The sequence below is a fragment of the Manacus vitellinus genome, unplaced genomic scaffold (assembly GCF_001715985.3).
Source record: "Manacus vitellinus isolate BGI_N305 unplaced genomic scaffold, ASM171598v3 scaffold_7_pilon, whole genome shotgun sequence".
In the NCBI taxonomy this organism is placed as follows: domain Eukaryota; kingdom Metazoa; phylum Chordata; class Aves; order Passeriformes; family Pipridae; genus Manacus; species Manacus vitellinus.
Window position 1 is genome coordinate 5,275,250 of NW_021940813.1, and position 22,054 is coordinate 5,297,303.

The 22,054-nt window shown below is 42.9% G+C and overlaps 1 protein-coding gene across 1 annotated transcript in view; it reads right to left on the reverse strand.

Annotated features, from left to right (window-relative positions):
* Positions 1–19,143, reverse strand: part of LANCL3 (LanC like 3) — a 32,439-nt gene extending 13,296 nt beyond the window's left edge. Inside the window, 6 exon segments of the mRNA XM_029964747.1 lie at positions 17,903–17,964; positions 17,967–18,002; positions 18,005–18,131; positions 18,134–18,205; positions 18,208–18,848; positions 19,095–19,143. Of these exon segments, the coding sequence (XP_029820607.1) occupies positions 17,903–17,964; positions 17,967–18,002; positions 18,005–18,131; positions 18,134–18,205; positions 18,208–18,848; positions 19,095–19,143 (987 nt within the window).
* Between the last annotated feature and the right edge of the window lie 2,911 nt (positions 19,144–22,054).

Genomic DNA, 22,054 nt, shown 5'->3' on the forward strand with positions numbered 1-22,054 from the left:
TTCTATGAGAAACCTGTGAAGTTCCTTTAAACTGATGTTTGGTTAAGAAAGACAAAGGGACAAGAACACTGTGTATCACTTCACAATTAACAAAACTTTACTGCTGTAGTGATGTCTCCTGGTGGTGATTATGTCCTTGGTGGCTGGCTGGTATTTCTTCTCTTAGTTGGGAACAGCCAGCTGGATGTTACATGGCAAAAGGTGGCACAAAACAGAGACAGAGTGGCCTAACTGGCCTTGGGAGAGAGGGAAAGGGGGTAAAGAGAGAGGAAGAGAGAGAGGTGAAAGAGCTTCTGTGCCCTATAGGATGTGTTAGCAGGCTATGTCTGAAGAGAATGGTCTACACCCAAATTCAGTGTGGTACTGGGCTGGAGAAAACAACTTAGTGGTTTATATACAGCATATTTGGACGATTAAATTTTTTCTACTGCTCCCGTCACTGAGGTATCTCCCTGACCAAATTACTGCACAGAACCTGTATGATCACATCACCTTTCCTCTATTTTTTATTTTATTGTAAGTGCCATTCTCATGCTGCAGTTGTACATAACATTAAAGCTTTGCTTGTTTCAGCAACAGCGTTTATGTTATTCATCTGAGATTGCTATGAAAAGAAAAATAAAACTAAGAGATTACACTGAAAGCAACTATGTAATACAATAAATAAGAAGTACAGGATGGGGACAGAGAAAGATTGATTGCTGGTTCCTTGAGAATATCTCCAAGGATGCTCATCATTCAATTCATCTTAAGTAACACCATCATCTTAATCACTCACAGTGATGGAAAAGAGCCTTTTTAGTCTCATGCAGCTTTTTTTTTTTTTCTTTTCAATTTGTCAAAGTCATTTCACCTATTAGATGATTAATATGGCTTTTAATATCAAAATCCTCATTGACCTGAACGGGTCATTGACCTGAATGGAGAAGGGAGGGGAGAGACAGTTGTTACTCCAGGCAAGTACTATATAAGAAGTGCTGTAAGTTTTAGCACTTGGTTACGGTTTCCATGCCATGTAATTATTCTTGTAAATTCTTGTTATTCCATGTCTTCCCAGTAACACCACGGGGCTGGCTCGCAGTCTGTTGAAACTGATAACAGCTGTGTCTGATGAGGCCTTTAAAGGCTGAGAACACAGAAATATGGCTTACTTGACAGAGTAAAATGCTGACCTTGCTTGCAGAAGCTGAGTAGAGAAACCTAACAGATACAGCTGAGCAAATATCTAACTGTTCAAGGACTGATCCTGCTCTCAGTTTAGTCAGTTTGGAGGGAACAGACCAGCACATGCATTGTCGTTCATTGCTCCAAACCATTGTGGAGTGCACGACTTACACACAATGGAAGTATTTGGGGGGTTTAATCACTTTTTTCCAAGGATGTGCACACTCTATGCCTCTACTGAATAAAGCTGCATTTATAAGCAATTCTCCCTGGCACTCTGAAAGAATTGTGCTTCATGTCAACAAATATTCTCATGAAGACTGTCTCCTGTGATGAGCCAGGCAATACATTGTCTTCTATATCTAAATGAAAGGGATTAAAAATTTCAGTTGAGGTATGAGGCACCACTCTCCTGAGGAGAGAATTCCAAATATTGGTCTATAGTTTGTGTTGAGGCAGAGCTTTACACTCTTGCTGTGAATCTTCTTTGCTCCTGCAAATACACTGTTTGAAGAGTTAAAATAAAATGAAGAAATTTGAAGAACTAAAATAGCAGTAAAATTAAAGGTTGAAGTTTATATACCCACCAGCAAACTGTAGTGGATCAAATTGTGTCTGATCTTGCTCAATATTCAGTTTAACAGGAATTCATTTGCCTTTCAAGCAGTTATAGTAGGTCATGGTTCACAGATGCAGCTGTGAACTGTTTTCTAGGGGGAATTTTTTTCTGTCAGGACTACAGGATTTGGCCTGGAGCACACCTGTCAAAAACATTTTATCACTTTTCAGCTAATCAAATATTACAATGTAAACAGTTGTACATCCATTTAATTTTACATATGAAGTGTGTTGCTGGGTATCATAAATTTATTTCTTCCTCCTTTTTTTTGGCATCCTTGGTGTTTTATTTAGCCATTGCTGACAGGCAGCAACTCACAAAATATGCCAGGGCCATCTGAAATCCAGAAGACAGACACTTCATTGTATACATTATTGAGCAGCCTTATATTTTTTTCCTCTTTACGTTAAAGATATACTACATTCCTTATCTGTCATCATCATCCAGTCCTTTTATGTTCCTCAGGCAACAATTCCCAGTCTACTTCAAACGCCTTTAGGTTTGTTTTCTGAGTGTTCAGACCTCCTCCCTCGGCACAAGTGAACGTGCGTCATTCACAGGCTCACCAAAGTAAATAAGAAAACAGACATGACTCCTCAAAGCCTCACTGCAGAAGTGTCAGAACCAAAAAAAATTGATGGGGGAGGAGGGGCTACAGAAAGTAGCTTTTGGAAAGCTATCCATGAAAGACTTGATAGCTTCTTATTGTTAAAACATGCAGAGATAAGCTACAGAAAAGTAAAATAGTATTCTTCTTTTCATTTGTTTCTAATTAAGGTTTGAAAAGAGAACAGGGCTGTTACCAGCATTAGAGGCTCCCAATCACAAGGCTTTCAGCTGTGGGTTTTTTTCTCCATTTAAAACCAATAAAAATTTGGGCTTTCATCTTAACGTGCTACCTCGGGATGTACAGAGTGCCCTGATTGTGGCTGTATAATACATGTACATTTTTAACAGTTCAGTACCTTAGAGGAGTCCTTGACCTTCTCAAAATCCTACGTTCATGGAAGAGAAGAACTTAAACTATATGTGACAATTTGCATAGTGCTGTGAACAGCTCAGTGAAAATCTCTGCTCAGTGTATCACAGCGCTGTAGAAGCAAACAGAAAGTGTTAGGATGCATGAGAGTAATGCTGAAATTATTATTTAAAGGCTACTTTAGCAGTATGGTTTTGTTCTTTCTTCTGATAATTCTCCAGGTCTGTTCTCGCATTATTAAAATAAAACAAAACAAAACTACCAAAAGAAAAAAAAAATCAAGTAGAAACAGGTATTTTAGAGACAATTAAGAGATTCTCCTAAGTGAAGCTAAAAGGATGGCAACATTTATTTTCTGGAGAGGAGGTAATTAATGAGTTAAAGAATACAAAGTTATTTCATCTTCCAATGTCAAGAACAAAATGATAGCTTGTAAAAAGCTGCAAGTTTAAAGACAAAATACCTTTCTGCCCAGCCAAGACTCAAGTAAGCCAGAGAAATTATTTCTGCAAAATTTAGCTGAGTCCACTCTCATTGTGGAATTTTAACAAACCAATTGAACCTTAAGATGAGAATTTTTAGGATGATTTTGGCTTAACAGCCGGAAGTGTTCCACTACTCCAACTGAATTAAATAAGAATTCTTCAGAGTCTGTGTTGCTTAAATAAATAATTTATCACCTTTCAACTCATCAAATACTTCAATGTAAGAACATTTATTCTTGACAGATGTTGCAAGGCTAAATCTTACAATCAACTCCCAGAACTCAGCCCACCAATTCTGGATGAAAAATAAACTCTTGTGCTTCAGAGCATAAAGTCAGTCCTTAAAAAACACAGGTTAGGCATGTTACAGAAAACACATTTCAAAATTAGCTTCCACAGACATTTGTGCAGCTACTCTGAGTCATCTAGTACTGGTACAAGATATTAAGCCAGATGGAGCATTGGAAACAAACCTTGAAGAAGAAAGATTTGTTTGAATACTACAGTACTCCTCACTGCAAACAAGGGGAAGCATCCAACTGTTTGGACAATGTCCATGCTGTACTGTATGTAAAACAGTTTGAAAACTGTTATTTAAACCTGTTCTGCAGTTAGTGTGTCTCTACCATGTAGGAACAGTATCCTTCCATGCTGACACCACGGGCGACAAAGAAACAAGAGTGACTTGGGAGCCTAGAGTTTGGGGTACTTCCCTCCAGGCCCTGCTCTGAAGAATATTTGAGTATTTTACATCAGTAATTTCAATCAGAGGGAGTATTTTATATAAGTAATTTCAATCAGAGGTGCAATAAGAGAGACTTGCTCTAGCCATCAGCACACTCAGCTTAGAGGCATCAGCTTAAATTCTTGCAGTGTGTCAGAAAAAGAAGGGATGTGAATTTGAGTTGCCAGGTTAGTGATGAAATCTCAAGGTTATTGCACATAAAAAGGAAGAGACTATGACCCCTACTTGTACTGTAATTTGCTTAGAGCCCATTTGGTCTTGAAAACTGTAGGGTGACAGGAGGTGAACACATTCTGTCCTTGCCACTGGGAAAAGACAGGATGCTTGGTTTGCTTTTACTCCACAGCAGGTCAGACCCTGCTTGGGGGTCTGTGAGAAAAGCACCTTCAGCAAACTGGGAGAGATGAGCTTGGTGGGATGTACTCCCCAGCTGCAGCTCTACAGCCTCCTTTGGAGGTGAGTTTTGGCAGGTGAGATGAAGGCCACTCATGTGGGAAGATTGGGAGGAGTTGCATAAAGACCATGGAGAAAAGAGAGCACCATAAATCTGTACCAGAGCTCCATGGATGGTGAGTGGTGTGGTGTAGCTGTTGGCTTATGGATTTTGGCATGGCTTACATGACCCACAGCACACAGCTCTCAGGTTTTGCACACCTATCAAAAGATGCCCAGAAGACTTCCAGGGCACAAACTAGGTGACTTTGACTCTGTTGGATGGCACAGCTGTGTAGGCAGTCCAAAATTTCACTGACCTTCTAAATGCCATGCTGTGTTAATTTCTACGGGCACTGGTTATGCCTTCTCATTTATATTAGCTGCTCATTCCCATGGGGAATAAATGCAAAGGAATGTAATGGTAATTTACATTAAAGTAAGTGCAGGACACTGATGTGCTCTCATGCTACACCTGGAGTACAAGCAGTGATGCAGCACAGGTGCAGACTAATCTAACACAAGAACTGGGTGCATGAGGAACTCAGGCCCTGTCATGTCCAGCTTACTTGAGTCTCAGTTTCTTCCTAACATATAGGATAAGTATTACAGATATTTCTCCCCAGATACATGGGCTTGCACCGCTAAAAATAAACCTTGTTTTAGCTCATTTTTTAATCTCCCAAGCTGTTTTCATACTTTCCCTCTGCCTGTGTATGGGATTTGGCACTTGTCTCAGTTTAAAAGCCAAAGTAATTCTTATCCAGAGAGCTGCCACTTCTGGATCATTAATGAAGATAATAAATAAGGCTGGTTGCTACATCAGTCCCTTATTAGTAGTTATGATTAGCTTTACTGTTTGGTCTTTCAGCCAATTCCAAATCCACAAGGTCCCCACCCAAGCCAGCATGAATTAAGTTTTCAAAGAAGATTATCTTTGACACTGCATCAAAAGACCTATTCAAATGTAAACAAGGTATTGGCTACTGCTCTTTCATCAGCCACTAATTTTATAATTCTCTTATTTACAACAAGTAACACTGCTTGTCTCGAAAGACTTCTTTTTTCTAAGTCATGCTGCTTTATATGCAGTTCTACTATGCAGATATTTGAGACATGTGACACACAGAGGTATATCTAAATATTTATGGCCGAGGAACAATGTGGCTACCTGTGAAATTAGCTAAATTAGGTAAACACCACAATGTTAGCATCATTCACAGGCTAACAAAGGCATAAATTAGTCACTTTAAGGTAGCACCAGCAGTGCCTCCAAGCAAAGGGAATTCTAGAGAACTCCATGCTGGCATCATGCCACTTCTACTTTGTGTGATGATCTGCAATTTGTGCCATGCCAATAAGCTACTGAATAGAAATATCAACTTAAGCTACAGGAATAATGCTGACAACATAATGCAGGAAAACCAGATGAAGGTGATCAAGTCCTCTGAGTCATCTAAATTTTACCCTGTCCTTAGACTGTGGTAGCAGCCTGATGTAGTAAAAATCCTGATGTTCTGTATGTGGCTCCCAGATACTCCAAGGCACATTGACAAGACAGTTCTGATGCAAAAGACAGTAACAAAAGAGTTTCCAGTGGCATACAGGGCCATTAGCACTGCTTGGAAATATGCCCACAACTCCAAATTCAATTTGAGTCATATTTCAAATACAGACAGTCTCTTATAATTCAGTACTGCCACATTTCAAGGGCAAGAGTGAGAGTCATGGGATTAATTTGAGGAAGTGTGGAATACTGTGCTCCTTAAAATGTGGCTTATTTGGTAAGTAATGGGATCGCTGTCTGTACTTTTCTCCTGGTTAAAAGATTGCCATTTGATACTATAATAAAATCAGGAAAATTTTATCAATCTTCCCTTTGTGCTACTTATTCTCAGTTATGACTGTGTGTAAACCAAGCAGACTTTAGGAAAAACAGACTGCTGTGTCAGAAGGCACAGTTCAGTTTACTCTGAGAGTCCAAACCTCACACAGCAAAGAAGAGTAGTAGGAATCACGAGTCAAATCATACCACTGCCACTAGTAATAAATATTCACAGCACTTGGCCATTACTTTGCACATCATTAACTAACAGGAATTACTATTACCTCATGTTACACTGTGTTGTTGGTGCCCTGGGAGCACTCAAAGCCATGCTTCCCCTTTGCTGGATTTGTCATTTTACATGACTATTCTCTCCAGCCCCGTGGGAGGAACTGTGTAAACTGAGACAGAAGAGCCCCAGCCAGATATTCCTGGACCTATGGATCATATAATGTGTTTTCCAAGCCAAGCTTGCTAAGTCAAACTACTTGTATTTAAAACTCTTTGCCAGATGCCTTTCCTACCTGTTCTATGTGCTGAATATTCCAATGCCCTTGGAGTAAAGCAGCTTCACCTCAAGGGCTCAGAAGAACACAGAAATCCTCTGATGTCTTTCTTGCAAAATCTGAAAGAAATCCCACAAAAATAACAATTTAAAAGAACCTCCCTCATAACCCTGGCACTTGAGGGGTGTCCTGGCCATCTGCAGACACCAGGAAGAATGTTTTATCACCCCTGGCCTGTAACTTAGTTTTCAGAAGAAGGTTTTGCCTCCTTGCCCTGATGCATCCTTGGCTCCTCACACAGCCTGTGGGACAGGGAACTCTCTTCCTCCACTGGCAAACAGCAACCTGAGGTGTTTGATTAATATGGGCAGTGAGGGGATAAAGTTCCCACAGGCACTTTTAGGGTATTTCTTATCTCCCTTTGATAGTGGGGCATGGTCTATCTCTTACAGACATTTTCACTAACAGATGTTCAGTGCTGCAGGGCTGCAAGGCATTAAGAAGCCTTTGAGCTGCAGCATGCATTAAAACAGCTTCGTTTTTGTGGGAAAAAAAAAATCTTCACACTAAAGCTCTTCAGATCCACAACCTTTCCAATTACCTGACACAGCCAGGAACAGTTTTGTCAACCTCAATATTTAGCTATAAGAGAAGACTCTGTCCTCCCCTTCACACAGCAAAGACTGACAAGGAGGATGCAGTTTGAGTTTGAGGCTCTGTGGCAGAGTGTGGTGCTGAACGGGTCCTTTTGACCCTTCTGGACTTCAGGCTCTTCCCTGCTTCCAACTGCAAGGGAAAAAAACTGCAATCCTTTGCCCATCCAAGGTATTAGGGGGAGTCAGAGGAGATGGGATGGCATTGTGAGCCTGCTTTTGGGGAAAAGAGGCAAATGGAGCAGGAATGACTGTGTGCTTTCTGTGTACTAACTTAGGGATTGCTCAGCCTGGAGAAGAGAAGGCTCTGGGGGGATTTTGATGTGTATAAACACCTGATAGGAGTGAGCAGAGAAGGGCCAGGCTTTTCTTAGCAGTGCCCAGTGACAGAAAATTCTACTTAAATATAAAAAGAAAGCTTTCTTACTGTGAAGGTGGCCTGACACAGTTGCCTAGAGAAGGTATAGAGTGGAAATATTAAAATACAAATGAACACAACTCTGGGTAACCTGCTCTTGCAGACCCTGCTCTGAGCAGAGGCTGGACCAGAACACCTCCAGAGGTGCCTTCCAGCCTTGGCCATGCTTTGACTCTACAACTGAGCCAAATCCAAATCTAAGTGAGTATGCTGATACACTGCTCAGATAGATCATGTGGATTCAACTCTAACTTTGACTCAGCTTATCTGTGTGTTATTTTTTTTTTAAAATTTACCTCACAATATTTGTTTTATCAAAATAAGCAGTCCCACAGTGATTAGAGAATAAAATCAAAATAGGGCAAGTGCATTCATGCTACAGCTCTGTCTACATTTTGTCTTCTGGATGTGTAGCAGTTATCTGAGCATTATTTCCAGGCATTTTTGCTGGCATAACAAAAAGCATGTATGGATGAAAACAGCAGCCTGGCATAAGAAAGCTCATGATTGATTCAGCTCTGCAAGACCAAGAACAAGCAAATCAATATTTATTTAAAGAGCCTGAATAAGTTTATTTTGCTGTTCTACTGCTAAGAATTTTGCCCGAATTCATATTTGACCAACTTAGGTCTGATCAAATTTAAACAGCTACATGTGGAATGTGTATCTTGCGGTCCACTGCTATTATAACTGGAATTTTGACTACTTAATCACTGGCTTAGCCTTAGAAAACTAAACCAAGTATAGCATTAGCCATTTCACGGATGACAAGAAGAGACAACACTGAGCTTTATTTTTACATTAGCAACAAAAGTAAATCAGAAGAACAGACTAAGTTTAACTTTCAGACATTTCTTCAGATTTCAGTTACTCCTTGATTTCTAATGTTGACAACACAGTTGATTTAAAACAGCCCTCTAAAATATATTGTTCCAACTATACTTCCACAAAAGAACTCTATCACTTCACAGATGTCCCCTGGATATATAATGGCACACCTTGTGTTACAAGGTAGAATAACATATTCCCAGTTTTATTCAGGGAACAAAGGAAAGGAGGTTCTCTAGTTGGCATTAATGACACAAAGCCCCTTCAGCTTTGAAGCTTTGAAGAAGCTTCTCATCTTGCATATCACAGCACAGCTTCTGTGGTTCCCTGTCTCCACATGACTCCTCACTTGTTCAGAGACTTTTCCTAATGAACACCTGTCCATGTAGCAGCAGCCCATTAAAAGACTGCTGGATAATAGCTGGATGTGAGTCAGTGTCATGTTGGTGTGAGATGCGAACACCTTACTGAGCTGTATATATGGAAACAAGACCTGGAAGAAACACGGTTATCTCTTTGCTAAATTGGAAAGGCTTTTGCCAGAACCAGGTGTCCAACTTCTGGCACTCTTCAGGAAAGGCTGGAGGGAGACTGGCAGAGTGCAATGAATGGGAAGGACCAGATATGTAGATAAGATGACACACATGGGAAGACTGTAAGGCTTAGGATTGTTTTGAGAAGAGAAGATTAAGGATAAAAATTATAACAGTCTCCCTCTTCCGTAAAGAGGAACAGAATTTCTCGCTGTTTCTCAATGGGGAGGACAAGGAATATCAGGCTTAACTTACAGCAAGATTCAGATTAGTCATTAGGCAAGACTTTTAACAGGGAAGCTAAAAAAACCGGTATCAGACAGCCAAGGCAGCCTGCAGATCCCCATCACTGACTCCAGGGTCTGAAGAGCAGGTTAGAGAAGGTCTGCCAGGAATGACACAGGCACAGCCACACCTTCCTGTGGGTTAGATGGCAGCCTGACTTACCTCTCAAGGGTCCTATCAGCTCTTTGATTCTGGTTGGCATATTATTTGGTTGTCAGGCCTGAGCAGACAAACTGCAGAACACTGCCAGTATGGAATATGCAATACCACCACCTTCCAATTCTGCACTGACCAAACAGCACAGAGCTGCTTTGTCCTCTGCTGTTTCTAGCTCCAGGCCCACACATTTTTAAGAGCAGTTTTCATTTCCTTGACACTGATATCTAAATATGACCAGCACACGCCCAATTTATAATCTTCAATTTATGTTAACATTGTACCAATAAGGGAATGGAAGCATCCTGTGAAGGAAAAGATTAGACACACAAAATAATTAAATGTCTTGGACAGATAGAAGGTGTATTTATCTGCCACATGTTTTTTCTCCCAGATCATTTAGTGCTATCAGACACCCATTTCAACTCACTCATGATTCACTGTTCTTCAACAAGATGTACTAAGCCATTAAAATGAAGAATTCAGGAATGTCGATCTACTGCAAAAATAGATTTATGGTTCTGCTCTCAGACATCAAAATATACTGAGCTGAGAAACACCAAATGACTCAGACACAGCTTGGACTGCTATTAAGATGCTTTTTGATCATGTTTGCCTAAAATGAAATAGTATTTCAATTATTTTGCCTTGGTGCTCCAGCTCACTAACAATCCCTTGAAAATAATCCTACAACATAGATAAGAAATACTTGTTTTTGACATGGTATTGTCATTGAGCTTCTTGTAATGGAGTGGACAGAAGGTTATGCAACATCGCTCGGTGCTTAATCTCGTGCTTGTCAATGGTCAAAGAACTCACTGCATGACAGACACAGACAAAGAGACATTTTGACAGATTGTCTTATCAAAAATGGTGACCTGATTGCATATACTGAATTCTGATTTTTTTTAAAAAGGGGTGGAATAGAGAAGTTGGATGACAGCAGGACCATGGGACTTACCCATTCTGATCCTCTCCACAGAGCTCCACGACTGCTCGGAGGTGAGGCAGAAGACAGGGGTTTGCTGGCTGAGTAACCTGCTCTGCAGTCTTTACACAGTCTGTCTGTGGGCTGCCAGCTGATTTCAGGACTGTTCAGCTGAATTAACAGAGAAGTAGAGCCTATTGATTTAATGGAGGTGAGACAAAAGAAGAGGACAGATTCTATATTTGGGCCCTGCTAGTTTTGGTGCGCTGCTGTCCTACATATTTATGTACAAATCTAATGCTCTGTGTATTAAATGAGTACAGAGGAACTTAAGGCTTACTTTTATCCCTACATTTCAGTGCTGTAAAATGCTGAGGATGTTACGCTTTTAACTAGTAATTTTTGTTAGCCTTGTGTTTTTTCTAACTCCCAGGAGCAACTCAGTTTTTCATATTCCTGCTTATTTAGCCTGATACCTAAGTAAGGTTTACTAACAGTATTACTGTTTAGGTTACATACTGATTTATAATATTATATGCACGTAATAGGGAAATGTCAGCATCAGAAATATGGAAACATTCATGAAAATGCCCATATTTGCTTCCAGACGTCAGTAGTTATCTCTGTTATTCAGCAGTTATCTCTGTTATTCAGTACAGAAAGAAAATATGGAATTTAAGACATAATGTTGTGCTCCGAATTTTTAAGTACTGAATGTGATGGCAGCTATTTTTGTAAGTGTAGGAGCCTTTGCAAAGAGAATATGGTGACAAAAGCGTGACAAACAAAATCAAGCAGACAAAAATAGTAACTTTCCCTAACTAAATGTAGTTTACTCCTCTGCCCGTCCTCTTCTCTCTTCTTTTTGAACTTTTACATTATTCTAAATTGAGTACATTAGCCATCAGATCTACATCTGTCTGTCAAAGAGCCTGGCTTTAGTTTTAAATCTCCTCTGCTCCAGGGTCTACATTATTTCTTGCCGTTCTCCTCTCATCTTTGAATTCTGCTACCCCTCTGCAACTTTCCAATTTTTTTACATTTTTCCCAGCAACTAATTCTTTTGCTTCTTTTAGATTTCTTTTTTTTAAATTAGCTCTTTATTTTTTCTCTGTTCCATCCCTGTCAAATGTCTTTTTTCCCCGTGCCTGCCTGTCTCTCTGCATCCACACACTCCACCACATATGCATGTTTGACACACACACTATTGCTTTCTGCTATGTCATCCAGTATGACCTAACAGTTAACAGTGGATTTTAGTCCTTTATAAGAACCATGACAAAAAATCATGAGGGAAACCATCAATGCCAAATATCTATAGAAACACAGTACTGCAATAAAGTTCTTTGACGTATGCATAAAATACAACATAAAAAAAATCTGAAACCCTAAGGCAATGGATTTAAGGAACTTCCTGCACTGTGTCACCAAAGTAACTCCAAGTAAGCAATGCTGTGAGGAACGGTAGCTTCCACTCCAGCTCTGCACCTCACTGCTGAAGAGACCTCCTGCTTCTCTGCTTCAAACCCGATGTCTCCAGATGCTTCCAGAGATTCAGTCACCAGATACACTCCACAGGTCCAAAACACTGCTCAGCAACTTTTCCACAAACATGCCCTCACTCCGCTTCCTGTGTTTTGTGTTTTGTTCTGCAGATCTCACCTTCAAGCCTCTCTGCTCTGCAGAGGACAAGACACTGCCTCCAACACCTCTGCTTCCAGCAGAGTAATGAGCGGCACCGACAAATTCCTAAGGGAAACCTCAAAATTCTCCACGGGGCTGACGAGGAAGATGACTGAACTGACCAAGCTTAAGAGTTAAATTCCGGCATATGAAATTTAAAGGAGTCAGAAGACGGATGGGAAAGTAGAGATGTCTCTGCATAAATATATTTATCTTTTTTGCTAAAAGCTGTTATCATAACATCCGTATTAGTGCTTGGGCTGCTTTTTCAGCAAAAGGATGCTGCTGCATAGGCAAATGTTCTTCCAACAGCATAAAGCTGTAGAGATACGACACTGCTTTTGTACAAAACTGTCTTTTTAATACCACTCCTCAGCTATATGTGGTTGAAATCCATATTTCTGCAACTCAATATGTAAAGGATGTAGCTAAACTCGTGTCAATCAAACCTCCAATTCTAGAAGGATCCAGTCTGTATTACAGTGCTTTTTTACTGGCTGGTAAACAACACACATGAAATTAAACATTTTCAACCTCAAATTTTCTACTTTGACACTACAACTGGACATTCAGTGTCTGCTGTGTTGAACTGAATCCAGGCAGCCCTTATCAACATGTTGCCATCTCTGAATTTGGAGGCTGTTAAAATGAAAACAATTCATGTTGCCTTGCTGAAGAGAAACAGAGAAATTCTGAAAGGTAGATGTAAATTATTTCAGAATGCCTTCTAAAAAAAAAATCCAAATGCAAATAATCAGCTTCGTTTCACTGTTTACTTTAGAAAACTCCAGTATTGAACTCCAGGTTTAAATTCATCAATTTAAGCAAATTAATGCAAAATCTAGCCCCTGTGTGTGGTTTTGGAAACCATGGCTAGGAGACTGTATGTTTAAGAGGCAGGCCAGGATCAAAAGCTTTTTATCTTTACTGTTAACTCGTTTTAATCCTCTGGCAAAAAAAGACATCCTGGCTGTGTAGTGGCCTGTGTAAAATGAAATAATGAAATCAGCACAGCTCCAGCTAGCACCATGATGTTTGACATTTCAAACACCACAACGCTTCAGATAAACTGGCAAATTCTTCCGCAGAGAGAAAGGACTTCAATGGCCGCAGAGCAGGAATGAAATCTCACCTCAAAGGACAATCCTTCCCTTTCAGGTGCAGGTGGAGATTAAAAGCCTGACATGGGGATTCTGTGCTACAGCACTTGGAGATGCACCAATTCTGTGGGTACTTAGCAGATCTCCCTTGCTAAGATCAGACCATTGAGTGTCTTTCATAAACACTGTGTTCAGTGTTAATACATTTGCTTTAAAGAGTTGCAAATGAACATGTTCTAGGCAGGATTCAGGAAGCTCTTTCCTCTCATACTTTCCAATTTTTTTCCTAAGAGATTGACAAGCAAAAAAGTGGAGCAAAGTAACCTACAATAGTCTTTAAAAACTAGCTGACTATCTGGAGGGAAAACTCTAAGGAACAATTTACATCATCTAGAATTGTCTGAGAGGCTGAAAGAAAATAATTTTCATTCATTTGTATCTTCTCTCACAGAATATTATGAAATACACACTGGCTGGGCCTCTCAGGTCCCACACACCGTACATCTCTCTGTTCCACTGCCTTTTAAAGCCAGTCCTGCCTGACACATCCCTTGCTCTGGCACCCAGATCTCAGACTGCACAGCAGCGCTATTTCTGTTTTCCAGGTACCAGGTGAAGTTGGCTCAGCTTGATTTGCAATCTTGTGAGGTCCAGGAGAAAAGAGGCTCCGTCTATACACAGCAGGAAGGGTAAATACGGTTTTTAGAAGGGCCCTACACTCAACAAGGTCCTGTTAGAAAGACTGTTGCTCTTTCTGGGCATGCCCTGACAGAATAATATCAGAATTGTGTCCATACTGTGACAGGATAACACCCTCAGAAACACACAGTAAATCATGACATTGCATTTGCTGGAAAAGGAAATTGAGATGCCCCTCTGCCACAGAGACAGAAAGTTTAACCACACTGTGGCATGGAAGAGCTTAAAGTCCCTACTGGAGAGTCTCAAGACTCAGCCCAGTGTCTCAGCCCCTGTGGGAACAGGTTTGGCCACATTTGTGGCACAGTGTGCTGCTTCAGCTTGTCACCACTGCAACTGCAGGCAAGGGTCTCTTACAGTGACCCAATGTCTTTCGAAACCACTGTCTCTAAAGAAACCACAGCACCAGGCAGTCACTCAAAAAGCTGCCCTGTCTCCCACAGGGCACACTGCAATCCACTGATGCCTTTGCTGCTGCAGCCCTGAGCCAGTGGAAGTCAGACAAGCCCATCCATACAGGCAGTTATTAAAAGATAACCCAAGCTGTACTAAAAGGCAGTGACATCTTGGCAGATGGTAATGCAAGAAGCCACTCGAACTTCTGTACCTTTCCCTCCGTCATCCGACAGTTACATTGCCAGAAGGAAGTGCAACTACCGAGGCACACCATGCTCCATCAGCCACGAAATGGGACAGAAACACCCCTGAGAAAAACCAAGGATAAAATACCACACGAATAGAGGGATGGGACCATCATTCTGACGGTGTCTTACTGCTGTTTGCACAAGCAAACAGATGACTGTGTGAAGAGAATTAAAAGAAGGACTGACAGATTTCCCCAAGAACATACCATGAACCAGCACTACAAGCATCAGGAAAAGACATACCTACAGAGGAGAGAACAGAAATTAATTTTTCCATAAGTGGTGAAAACACAGCAGGTAAGGACAGGTAAAGTACATGCACCTTATACAAAGGACGCATTTTTTCTGCCAAAAGAGTATTTTACCCATTTCTGCCTGGGAAGCACTAACTGCAACATAATGGAAATTAAAAAAGGGATGAATACAAACATCTTTCCTAATGCACAGTGCATCATGAAAGTCAAATCCTGTTAAGCCTTGACTGTTGAAGTAATCCTTACTCATGCAAAAAATCCCAATTAATTCATCAGGGGAAAATGCTGTATTAGCCTGAAAATCTGAAAACCAGCTGAATGTAAATGCCGTCTTCACATGAAGCCAGTATTATCCAGCTGACTGCATCCTTCAGGACAGTCCATTTACTTTGTGAAGAACATGTTAAACTTAAAGACACCAAGACTCTTTAGCAAGAAACTGAAACATCAGGGCACAGCAGCTGAGCTAAACTGGTGTTTACTGAAATAAAGCCCTCTCATTCCTTCCCTGCTTGGAATAAACAAAAACCAAACCCACAACATAAACTGTAAAATTTGCTCCCAAGGCTTTCTCCAAGGGCAAGTGATTCCTTGTATATAGGTCACCATTTGACTTCTTCAGAGGAAAAAAAAAACAACCATACGGGCAGCAGCGGCTGTATTTCAATGTAAGGAATGGATTTCACTTTGTGCTGGAAATGTTTGCACAGTGTCCTCAAAAAAAAGAACGTGGGAAACAAGAAAACGTGCTGCAATGAGCCATGTGAGACTGTGCACAATCAAATTACAGGAGGTAGCATTTTCCAGCGGTTCGAATCACAAGACATTGCTTCTATTTTGGGATGTACCTGGCTTACCGTTTGACCTTGGGTAATAAATGACATGCACTCTCTCTGGGCATCCCTTCTTTCATTTGTAAAAAGATGCACGGTCTGATCTGGCAATGTACTAATTAAAATAATTTTGTATTAGGATGGGAATATTTATTCAAAGGACACAAATTTTGCTCAAGCACAAGTACATAGAGACTAGAAAAATCACTGTAGTTTTCCTCATTAAGGAGCAAAATTAGAAGTTTTAATTTTTGTTAAAATTAAAAAATAAAGTTGGTTTTATTAATACTTAACAATTTATTTCTTGCATTATACATTTAAAATTACAATGTATTGACAAAACAAATAGTACCATAGAAGGACATTAGCTTACTGATGAAAACATCAGCAAGGAGACAGACAATATATGTTTTATTGGCAAAATAACTCCCCACGGTTGCAGTTAACCCACCTGCTAAATACCTTCCACAATACGTGCACACCTTTGCCTATCTGTGGGGATGTTTAACTCTTTACAGCTGCGTTAAGCATAATTTTTCACCCAGCAAGCAAACAGAGAGGAGAGTTTTCCCCTTCCTACACTGCCTGTAAGAGGTGATTGCACCTACTCTCCAAACTGTTCAGCAGTTGTTCTCAAGGATGCAAGACAAATGGACAAAGGAATTAAATGAAGCAGTAGAATGCAGTGTGCCACCTCATTCAGCTGGTATGTCACCACACCATCATAAGCACTGATACAGGCACTAGACACACTCCCCCAGTGTAAAATGAACAAACAGGGATGGCTTATTTCTCCATGAGAAACCATCCCTTCAGGCTGGCACTGCTGCATATACAATTGTGATGTGACTTCAAAACTTTCCTCTCATAGTAAATGCTGTCAGAGTGAAAAGTTGGGTTATGTTATGGTTACAAATAACATAAACACGTTTCTGGTTGTGATTGTCAGACAATGCCATACAAAGAAACAGCACACCTCTTTATGTATGCTACTTCAAATGCCTAATGCTGTAAGAATTCTTGTTCAAGGCAATCAAAGTATTTAACTGACTTAACATTCTTCATGTCTTCTCTGGATACCCTCCAGCCTCCTGAGACCTCCAGTAAGTGAATTTCCTCGGACTCCAATTGCAGTGACTGGTATTGGATGGGGCAGGGCCACTTGTTTTTACATCATTTATTTACTTGTAAATAAATGTCGCTTCCTCTCCTGGGAGGAAAGAAAGCCAGAAGCATATGAACTTGCAAATCAGTGATTAACAGAGGAAACACAAATTGGACCCGACAAGAGGACAGGAACAAAAATCTACCAACTGCCTGCTCAGATACCAGACTGACCTCTTAGTAACAAACACCACAGCAAACAGAATCAGTTGCAATAATTCCTGTGCCCTAGTCAGTGGAAGCCATGAATTGTCAGCATTGACAACGACAATATCCTGGGGTAAAATCCCGACTACTGAAACCAATAGCATGTTGAACCATAACCACATCTTGTGCTTCCAGCTAAAAGAACGGCTCTCATTCATGAAAAGCACCAAAATACAAGGACAGATTTCCAAAAGTCTGTATGCTGAGGTTAGCAAGACCAAGTGTCTCTGAAAATCTGGTTCCTTGCTTGCAAATTACAGCACAGCACAGCTTAGTACTGTATACCCAACACTCCTCCCTTTCTTACCCACTTCATCTTACGGAAATACTCTTGAAAGCCCAGGGTGGCTCCTGCCAAGTAATTCACCACCTGGCAAACAACAGCTGATGCTCTTGGCATGCCCCGGGATGCAGCGGCTCCGCTCCAGAGCCCGGCGGCCCGACCCCATCCCACTCGCCCCGCGCACTCCGCTCCCTCCTGCCAAAGACACATCTTTTAATTTCGCGAAGGAGCAGCTAATAGAGGAAGCTCTCTCCTCCCGGGGGAGCGGTCCCTCAAAGTACAAGCTGACAAGGACGCCTTTTTTTTTCCCATTTTTATTTTGTAGAGACCCGCGGCCCCGCTGCATGCCCCTCCACCGCCAGCCAGAACCGAGGGCACTGTCCCACCTCGGCAGCAACGCGGAAGCCGGCCCGAGGACCGCCGCCAGCCTCCTCGACGGTCCCCCCGGGGATGCCCCGCCGTCCCCCAGCGCCCCTCACCTCCCATGCCCAGCCGCATGCTTTCAGCACCAGGGCGGCGCACAGGTACCCGGCGCGGCACGAAGAGCTCAGTCGGAGCCGCACTCGAGGAAGGAGAGCGCGCGCAGACCTCGCTGAGCTCCCTTTAACTTGCCCAGCGGGGCGGCGCGAACTCGGGCAGCCCCAGGGGCTCGGTAGACCAGCGCTGCCACGCGTGCACCCCGGCGCCGCCCAAGCAGCGGAACGCGGCAGCGGGTGTCGGTCGTCGGCCTCGGCCGCATTCCCTCCTGGTACCGCAGAACAGGCGTCCACGACGCGGCGGGCGCCGCCCGCAGGTACGAGTCCTGGACGGGCGCGAACAGCGGCACTTGCGGCGACGTGGTACAGCAGTTGTAGGCCACTCGCCGCGCCACGCCGCCCGTACAGCCCGCCGGGCACCCGCGGGGGCCGCCCAGCGGCGGGCCAGCTCCCGCAGATGCGCTCGATGGTGGCCGGTCCACCAGCGGGCACCGCCCCGCCTCCCTGTCCGCGCTCGCCGCGGGGCTTGCCCGGTAGTCATCGAAAGGACGGTTTGGGCGAGCAGCAAGCAACGCTGGCTCTCCATCGGCCCCCCGGCGCGCCTCTGCAGCGGCGCGAGAGGCGGCGGGGCTGCCGCCGAGGGGCGGGAGAGGGATGCGAGGGAGAGGCGGAAAGGGGCGAGGATGCCGGGCGGGGGTTGCGTGACGCCGGCCGGGGAGTCCCGGCAGGTGCCAGGGGGCGGGCCTGGCACAGGGCGGACGGTCCCTCCCACGCCCCCTCGGCCCGCCGCCGCCCCTCCTGCGCTCGGCGAACGCTTCCTCGGAACGTCTCCCGGGATGGCTGTGGCTGACCCGAATCTCCGGACCGCAGAGCTGAGGCGTCCCGGCTCTGGTGTCCGGATCTTCATTCACAAATGGAAGCCCTCGCTGCACCTTTGCCTGACCTCTGTCTGTGCATCCCCGGGGAAAAGGGGTTAATTGGGTTCTTCACTCTCCCCTGCCCCGCTGCTGCCAGAGACGCTACCACTTGGCTCAGGAATGAGTTCAGGGTCTGCAGGAGAGATCCAGGGGCAAAGAAGGGTGGCCGGATAGCTGCTGAGTTATTCCTGGCTGTGGAACGGCCCCTCGGGGGCTGCTGCAGCCAAAGCTGAAGGATGTAGCCAAACCCAAACGAGGGTAGCCCTAGGACAATTTACATGGGAAGATGAGCAAGTCCCCAGCAAACCAGTAGTGGCACAAGGTCATCTTTGGCCCCTTTCCTTCATGCATGAGCCAAGTAGAGCTTATGAGGAATAGAAAATTTAGGTCACTGAATAGATTCTAGTTAAAAGAAAGGGAAAAAAACCAAGAAGAAATATCTTGAAGCAGATACTTAGAGCAACTCTTTAATGATACAAATACACATTTGTCACATCTTCCCCTGATGATGTGAACTTGTGCAGCGTAAGTGAATTTATCATCAAAGACTTATGGGCACCTGGTGGTATCTGGTACTTTCTCTGCAGATGCAGTCTCCATAATTGACAGCATTCCCAAAGGAAGGTGGAAGTAGAGCTTGCTGGAGGATCCAACCAGTAGCCACCAGTTGGCACAGCAGTAGCAAAAGCCAAAGCACTGTCCTTTGGCCATTGAAAGACCTTTCTAGAGTGTGTCTGGCTTCTCTCAGTCTCGTGCTGGCTGTTTTAACCCTCTTCCTGCCTCCTCTAGAAAGTACCTTCAACTCTGTGCAGCTCCTCACTTGCACTTTCACACTCTTTGATTCAACCCACCAATCCTTTCTCTTTCCTTCCTTTGTATGGGGTTTATGATCTGCTCAGAGACGTTTGCTTTCACCCTCTGATTTTGGTTTCTGTGCTTTTCTTCAGTGTCTTTTTGCCATGTTCACATTCCAGATACCCACTGGCTAGTCTGTGTTTGTATGGTGTTCCCTATAGCCCCATTTTCACTTACCCACAGCTGTACCATACGTTGTTTCTACCACACAAATCTTGCCAATCTAGAGCACTGAAAACGTGAAAATGCCCCACCAATAGATAAGACATCTTATTCATGCACTATTTACTGGCTCCTGTCAGCCCATTGATAAGGTTCAGGGTGTAGCTAAGGATTTTCCAGCATAATTCCTGTTAGTGTAGAGAAATGTGTTCCCTACATGCTCTTTTAAGTGAAAATTTGGGAGTTTTGTTTTTCATTCTGACACCATTTATTCCACATTTTGTGTGTGCTTGCTTCATCTTTCCAGTATCCTTTTCAGATTAAAAGGACTGGTAATTTCCTTCAGTATTCTGGGGTGGGAGATGTCTTGGACATAGTCTTCCTGTTCATGTGAAGGAATCCTCTCACTGGAATTGCTTGTCTCCCTGCATTGAATGTAACTGAGAGAGTTACCTTGGCACAGGTACCTCTTTTTCAGAACCCCAGCAAGTGGAAATGGACCCCTGCCAGTTTCAGCAGCAAAGGGTTTAAGAAAAATACAGAGTTTATGAGAAAATCAATTGGGTTAGCAACATTTTTCTGCAGGAGGGTCAAATAAGTGCTACAATATTTTTCAAAAGAGGGTGAGTAATGACATGCCAAAAAGGAGCACTTTCTGTGCTCTGGAGAGTCTTTTGTTGAAATAAAGAGAGCTTAGCCACTGTGGGGTTAGCAAGTGTCACACAGCAATCAAGCAAGAAATGAGAATGGCAGTTTCCACTGTACTTCTTTTGTATGAGTATTAACCACCAAGGCCAAAAGGAGAGATACATTAAAAAACCCCACATGCTTCTTATAGCTGTAAAACCCCCAAATCTTAAACTACTCATGCTTTCTTGTACCAAAGTTTCATGATTTCAGATGGGTTGTGTTCTGTACCTTTTTCTCTCAAACAAGCACAGCTGCAGTCCTGATAAAAATGGAGGAGAAGAAGTGCAGATTATCAAGTGCAGATCATGTGTCTCTCATCAGATCATCTGAGATTTGCCCTTCTCTTGAGTTCCAGAGTAAGTGTGGGCCTCCAGTGTGGGCCTTCAGTTTGAGACAAATGTGAACACCCCTCTCTCGCTCCTCTTCACCATTGCAGCTCCCTGGTTTGTGCTCTCTGAGCATGCCATTTCTCCTCTTTGGCTCTTTAAGTCTGATGGTCCAAGCCAAGTAAAGGGAAAAAAATTATAGATTGTCCAAGGAAGAGATATGATACTGGTGTGGTGGGTAGAGGAGGGAGCTGAAGCCTCGAAGCTCTTTGTTCTGTTTTACTAAATCCACCGTTATGCAACACGTATTCTGGAGATTTATTGTTACATGTTGATAAAATGTGTAATCATAGAATAATTCAGGTTGGGAGGAACCTTAGGGTCTAGTCCAACCTGTGCTTACAGTAGGGCTTATTGGTGTGCTTGTTCGTGTATGCTTGTTCACTTCTACTTGCTTATTTACAGATTCCTTCAGGGAATCTGTGCCATCTGATATTTCCGGCAGAGCACAATAGTCTGTCTTCAGTTGTCGTGTGGGGACTGGAGGCATCTCCTAATAAATGTCTGATTGGTTATTCTGGCATTTGTCTTGTATACTTTTTACTGATGTTACAATTTTGTATGCCTTCAGGATTTTTGGATACCCATGTGGTTGCCAGTTTTGTTCTTACCCAGTGTTCCACATTTCTCCCAAGCCTAAGGTGAAACACGGGGCTCCATACACAGTCTAAGCTTCAGTAACAGAAGTGTATTAAGTGGTGTGAACACATTAGCAGGGTTGTGCTAGAAGGTCTTCAGGCTGCTTTGAGCACACCTGCTATTAAATTCAAAATGAGTTCCTGCCCTAACTATTGAAATGAGCCATCAGTACTCTTTACTGCCCAGTGCTGCTCTTCCCTCCACAGAGAGTTTTGCCACTGCAGGTCAGCTTTGCAGTTAGCTCCTCTCCCTGCCTGGTTAGGCTTTGTCCTGGAAATCCACACTCCTGTCTGAGGGGCTTTGGGGTTTACAGGATCACCTCTGTCCCAGCCCTGTAGTCAGTTCATGTTTGATGGGCAGCTGGCCCTTGGACATTTGGCAGAAAGGAATGAATTAGGCAGAGCTGTTTCAAGTCCACATTAGAATAGAAAGACTTGTATTTCCAGTGTTCTCTGTTGAGGGCTCTTGAAGGGGAAATTACCACTGCACTGCAGAGACCATGGTAG